Source organism: Octopus bimaculoides, chromosome 1 (assembly GCF_001194135.2).
Source record: "Octopus bimaculoides isolate UCB-OBI-ISO-001 chromosome 1, ASM119413v2, whole genome shotgun sequence".
Lineage (NCBI taxonomy): Eukaryota > Metazoa > Mollusca > Cephalopoda > Octopoda > Octopodidae > Octopus > Octopus bimaculoides.
In genome coordinates, this window is record NC_068981.1 from 90460588 (window position 1) to 90467609 (window position 7022).

Sequence of the window (7022 nt, forward strand, 5' to 3'; positions counted from 1 at the left end):
TATACACAGGCATCATACAATTTGCCTTTCACTCTGAGGAAGAGGCCCTTCGTTTCTAATAGAGGTAGTAGCTCTCTGAACTTTACCCAGCCTGTTCTAGTAGCTATGCTTTTGGAACAACCACCCCAACTACTAACTTGGTCACCTAAGTAATGGAAACTATCTATTATCACTAAGAACCCCCCACCCCCCGACATTTGAGGGAGTCTATTTTTTGTACATTCCTGAAGTTTAATGTACCTGCATATCTGCTACATGTAAAGACTACTTTCTCTGTTAGTCTTCCAGTGATACTGCTGCACCTCTTATGTGTCCATAGCTTGCAATCATGTACACCAAATGGAGTTTCTACACCGATATAAAGAAGTCAAAAAATGAGTAAGAATACACTTGGAAATGGAGTTAGAGGGAAAATGATAGAATCCAAAACAATGAGAAAGAGTAAAAGTATGCAATTATACACAAGGATCCCAGCTCCTTCATTTACTACATATATTTATGCTTTTTCAGATGGTAATGCTTTCCCAAATAAAACTGCACTTCGTTTTTGAAACTCTGAAGCTATACCGCAATGGTTCCCAACCTTGTCACTACCAAGGACCCCTTTTATTTAAATGAGTTTTCCTCATGGACCTCTTAATATATCTATCCTTGTGTGTGTGTGTGTGTGTATATATATATATATATATATATATATATATATAATGAAATTTTGAATTTAGTTCATGGACCCCCAGTACTACCTTTGCAGACCACCAGGGGTCCACAGACTACAGGTTGGGAACCACTGCTATAGAGTGATATACAAACACTGTTATGAATGCATTGCATCTTATAGCAGAAACAGTCATAAGCTATTGAAGTTCATGACATAATTTCTTATTTCCATGTCATTTATCTAATCTCTTATTACTGCTCTGTACTTAACTGACGCATATATTGAGTTTTGACACCAGGTTATTAGTATGGCTATGACTAAGCAAAATTATATATATATATATATATATATTGCTATGTTGGCATTGCTTTAATTAGTTCTTGATCTTATGTTGGTTTCAAACTAGAGTTTCCCAGTTACTCTATTTATTCTTTGAATATGTGGCTGTGTATATGAAATAATGTAAATGTCCAGCAGAACCAACATAACACAGTGTGTAATAAGGCTGGATCTTTGAAATACAGGTGCAGTTCTATCCAACAGCCTTCTGTACATTTCATGTCTACTGAATTCATTCACAAGGTTTGGGTTGATCTGAAGTGTTAGTTGTTGAAGATACTTGCTCTAAGTTCTGTTCTTAACCGCAGACAGAATAGCAAAATAGCTACTTAACAATTTTCTTAGACCTGATCTGTTTGTTAGCTAATGAAACTCTTTTTGTCTTCAAGAACATGTTATTGGTGTTATAGAAGAATACTCATCTTTCAAACTGTACTTAACAGTTACATGTTCCAGAATTCATTGTAACAATCAAACAAAACTGTTCATATAAAAAAAAATGTTTTTTTATCTCCAGGACCCTATTGGTTACATTGACCTAAAGAGATGTATCACTGAGAAAGTTGGGTTAATCTCACGAGATATCTGTGCTCGACCAAACACATTTGAGATGTGTACTGTAAGACCACTTCGGCCCGGAGAAGAAGACACATTGGTCACTCGAAAACATCACACAATGGCTACAATCAGGTATGTATTAACCATTCTTATTTTGTATCTGAATTTCTCTCTCTCTCTCTGTTTTTATGTTTGCACACACAATGTATTCATTAAAAGAATATATGTAAATATCTATTTAGATTATTCTGAGAAAATTAAAATTTGTCTTCTCTATTTTCAGACATATGTTATCTGCAGACACCAAAGAAGAACGCATTTTATGGTGCAACAAATTAAATGAAGCTCTTGACAACATCCGGGCTTGGCAAGTGGATGCATTAAAGCCTATCAAAGTTCCATCTCATGCTGTCTAGCTGTGATATACATATTCTTTGCTTTCCAATACCCACCTTTTGCTAGTTATTACTGAATCCTAATGTCATGTTGCATTAGCTTGTGATTGTCCTTATTATCCAGATCATGTTGTGAACTGGCTATCTTACAAATAATGTCTAGCAACGATACTATTTATATATATAATCATATTTATTCCTTTTTTTTTTTTTTTCCTCTCTGTTATATATGAGTGTGATGTTCATCTCATGGTCACAATCCAGGTATAGCAGATATCTGCACTGAAATAGTTTTAGAGGAAAATTTACAATATTTTTGCACTTTACATTGTCTCTTTGTGATCAAAAGCCTTTCTGAACAAATCACACACACTAATAAACGATTTTAAAACTTTCATTCATCAGAAAATATATTTTGTGTATTTAAACTAAATATTGATATAGATATTTGAATAATGAGAAAATGATGGGGGGGGGGGGGCAGACGAAATAGATACAGGTAATTGCCATGCATTTGTTTACTTTTTTGTGGCATTTTTATATTGATTATCAGTTTAAAGATACACAATATTACGTTTGTTACTTAATTCAATTGAGTAAAAATTGGATCAGGACTATCCTAATGGTGCAAGTGTGTGTTGTTTGAAAAGAGATCACATTGGAAATTTGTAACTTATATTTTTAATCTGTATGCTGCTGCTTTTTATTATCATCATAATTAAAAGTAAGGTCTGTGGATTGTCAGAGCATTGGACAATATACCTTGTGGTATTTGTTCCAATTCTTTATTCTCTGAGTTCAGATCCCTCTAAAGTCAATTTTTCCTTTCTGAGATTGATAAAATAAAATATCAATCAAGTACTGAGATGGTTTAACTGATTAGCCCCTCTCCAAAATTTTTGGCTTTGTACCCAAGTTAAAAATCATTATGAGCCGTGAATTAGCGAAACTAGTAGTACTTGCGGTATCAAGTTGTGGTTTAGGTTAACTTGGTCTTTCATGTTCCAGGGTAATTATTAAATAGTAGCCAAATATGGGAGTCTAACTAACCATTGTACCCCACTCTAATATTTGTGTTTTTGTGCTGATGTTGGAAATTATTATTAGTAAGAATAGTGGATTGACAGAACCAATAGTATGCTGGACTAAATATCTCGCAGTATTTAATCTTGTCGCCACATATTCTGAATTCATACCTACTTCTAGCTGGTTTATGACTCTCATCTTGTATGGTCATGTCATGTACAGATATGAACTGAAATTAACTCTAACATTTCATTGTCTTTGTAACTATGTTAGAAATCATTATTATCATTATTACTCAAGGTTGTGAGATGGCTGAATCATTTGGACACTGGACACGATACATAGTAACATTCTGTCCATCTTTATGTTTTGAGTTTAAATTCCACCAAGGTTGACTTTGCCTTTCATCCCTTTGAGGTTAATAAAATAAGCACCGTTAGATACTGGGGTTGATGTAATCAGCTTCCCCTTCCCCTCAAAAACTGCTGACTTTGTGCCAAATTTTGAGACTTATTAATAATATTACTACTTTGTTGAGGAGGATGGTAAATTAGCAGATAAAGTGACCACAGGCATGGCCAAGTGATCAAGTTCACTTTACGTTTCTGAGTTCCTGATTCCTGCCACTTCATAGTATTTTGGGTATCTTTTGACATAGTCTTAGTAAAAGTGGCCTGATGGAAACTGCATAGAAGCCTGTAGTATGGATTGCATCTATAATTTAATGGTCTAGCCTTGTCATGTATCATTGATCCAACCTGAGAATTACATAAAATGTTCATGTATATTTGAAATACTCAGACATACATGCTAATTTAACAAGTAGGTCCGGTTGTTCATTAAAATTAATGGAGAATCCAGCAGCACAGCAAGTAGGATGTTTCGTAGGTCCTTTTATATTCTGAGTTCAGAAATATTGTATCTAAAACTTCAGTAGGCTTTTTAAGTAATTGTGGAAATCTACTGTTTTAGTAATATCTTATCCTTTGTATTTATAACTGATGTCTAAGTTGACATCTGTTAGAAATTTATATTGTACTCGTCTTGTATTTTCATTTGTTACACTAGTGTGACAAGTGAAAATTCATCAAACTTGAAACCAGACAATCTGTCTTAGAACCATGAACATTTTTAAAATTAAGACTGGCTTAAGCATTTACATATCTTTCCCCAACACATGCATACTTAGAATTTTAATTTTGAAGCAAAATTTTGGGGGTTTATTATTTTTTTTCCTTTCTTTCCCCACCACAGATTGCTTGTGAGTTTGTATCAGTGACAATACAAGTTTGTGAATGAATTGTTTGTGTCTGGAAGAAATAGCTTTTATACTATACCTTAGCCCATCAGTTACAGAATACTGGTGATGCATAATATATTTTAATTAATCTCCCACCTCAATTTCTTTTTCTGATAAATGTAATATATCTGTAGAATGTTAACTGAGAAAGATATATAATATATTGACTATTTTGTTGTTTAGAACCTTTGTGATATCAAAACCCAATAGGGTAGGGTTCTTTTCTTTCATCAGAGAAATATCTTGTAAACGATTCTGGAATAAAAACCTATATACATGCATTTTCTTTTTCTTTATTTAATTGCCTTATATTCCATTTTATACCAATATCTTACTGCAACTTTTGCATGTTTCAACTTTGTTTTTGTTTTTTTTTTCTTGGTCTATAAAGACCAAGAATGTCTATTGCTCAAGTAATATATTCCAGCCTGGTGAATCTACTTTTTCTCTGTAAAGATGTGGGTAGAGCAGGAGTTCTGATGGGTTGCAGTTTGAAAGGAGAATGTTTCAAAAAAGTATTTCATGGTGGAATGATGTAGTTGTTGGTACATCAGATGAATTTAGTTGGAGGAAATACATAATTAGCTATTTGAGAGAAGCAGGAGACATTGTAGTAGATTTAGTATCTCTATAACTGACTGGATTCAATATGTTGGTGAGTGTTTGCTAATCAACCAGATTTGTATTTATTTACTTTTAAACCCGTGGCCTTTACCAGGGGTGTAGCCAGCCCACTTACGCGTACTTTTCCTTCTTTGGACACAAAACCCTGCTTGCAAAGACCTGTTGAGGCAAGTGAAATTGAAATTGAACCAAATTCGATGACTGGCACCCATGCCAACCTTCCTTCATTGGACACTAAACTCTACTTGCGAAAACCTGTTGGGGCAAGTGAAATCGAAACTGAACCAAATTCGATGACTGGCACCCGTGCCAGTGGAGCACTAACACCACCATCTGAGCAGGATCACTGCTAGAGCAGTGGTCTGGCTTCCATGCCAGTGGCACGTAAAAAGCACCATTTGAGCGTGATCGTTACCAGCGTCACCTTCCTGGCACTTATGCCGGTAGCATGTGAACAAAACATTTGAGTGAGGCCGTTGCCAGCGTCGCTGGACTGACTCCTGTTCAGGTGGCACGTAAAAAATACCATTTGAGCGTGGCCGTTGCCAGTACCGCCAGACTGGCCCTCGTGCCGGTGGCACATAAAAGCCCCCACTACACTCTTGGAGTGGTTGGCATTAGGAAGGGCATCCAGCTGTAGAAACTCTGCCAGGTTAGATTGGAGCCTTGTGTAGCCATCTGGTTCGCCAGTCCTCAGTCAAATCATCCAACCCATGCTAATATGGAAAGTGGACATTAAACGATGATGATGTAGTCAGCAATTTCACTAGCATTCTAATGTTGGTCTTACTTGAGCTTTGTAGATCAACTGATGAGAGCTTTAATTCTTTCTGACTTTTGGGATTTCTAGTGAAATCCCTTCTGTGACGGTCTTTAAATGTCCACCAATAAATGATGCTTAAAATGAAAAATTGAAAGAATTAAACTAACACTAGTCAATAATGAATATTCAAACATGTCAGACTAAACAGAATGCTGCAAAAACGAATTCACCTTGATAGATATAACTGTTACTACATCCAGTAAAACACCTCACACTACATATATGAGGGTGCTGAAAACTTCCTGCTTTAAGGGTGTCACGAAAGGCTTGATTGGAGGTCCAAATTTCTGAGTTCTTATACAGGTCTTAGAAAAACTGAAGGACTACTGCTATAAGAGTATGAATCTGAGGGGAATATGTTCAATAAAAACATAACTGATCCTCCTATATCTTTTTTTCTTTGTACCCAAAGGCAGGAACTTTTCAGCACCCCCTCATATATTATATAAACCAAATACTTCCAAGTTATTCAGCGAATAAATGCACCATTAAAAACTCATAAACCAGAATGCGTATTGCACATACTGTTAGTTGTTAACCGCGAATTAACTATATTAATATAAAAACCCCAGAATTAAAACTTCATGGAAGCTTTATTATTGGTATATGACCTGAATATTAACAGATACAGACTATAATACATTTCAAATTTTGGGGGAGGTGTAAGTTGATGGCATCTAATCCAATGTTCAACTGGTTCTTATTTTATTGATCCCTGAAAGGATGAAAGGCAAAGTCAACCTCAGCTGAATTTGAACTAAGAACGTAAAGATGGATGAAGATGAAATGTCGCTAAATATTTTGACTGATGTGCTAACGTTTCTGCCAAGTTGCAGCCTTGACTGTATAATATCTTGTCTTCAAATTTTGGCACAAGGCCAGTACTTTCGGGGAAGAGGGTAAGTCGATTAAGTTGACCTCAGTGGAATTTGAACGGACGAAATGGTGCAAAGCATTTTGCCTGGCCTGCTAACGATTCTGCCTGCTCACTGACCAACACTACAAATATTGATATGTCCCTGACAGCATAGTTGTGATTAGAAACTTAACCACTAGGCACTCGGTCAGACACCATGGGTAAACTAATGATATGGTTTTCTTGAATGTTCTTATCCACTACAAAAAAAACGTTTTGGCAATCCATTAATCGTGTTGAAGGCGGCCTACTGACTTGCATCTCCACTCTTGCCATTTAGACGGTTCCGGACATTTGTGCAGACTACTTCAGATTCTCGGATAAACCGAATTCACACAATGTCTCATAAGTAACTTCTATGGATGTGGCGCAGTTTTTCTCCG

At 35.8% G+C, this 7022-nt stretch overlaps 1 protein-coding gene across 1 annotated transcript in view; it reads left to right on the forward strand.

Annotated features, from left to right (window-relative positions):
* LOC106874232 (anillin) overlaps nt 1–4557 on the forward strand; it is a 38203-nt gene extending 33646 nt beyond the window's left edge. The window contains exons 17-18 of the mRNA XM_052966377.1: nt 1515–1687; nt 1839–4557. Coding sequence (XP_052822337.1) covers nt 1515–1687; nt 1839–1971 — 306 coding nt within the window. The 3' untranslated portion in view covers nt 1972–4557. The remainder of the gene's footprint in view (nt 1–1514; nt 1688–1838) is intronic.
* Nucleotides 4558–7022: the final 2465 nt, after the last annotated feature.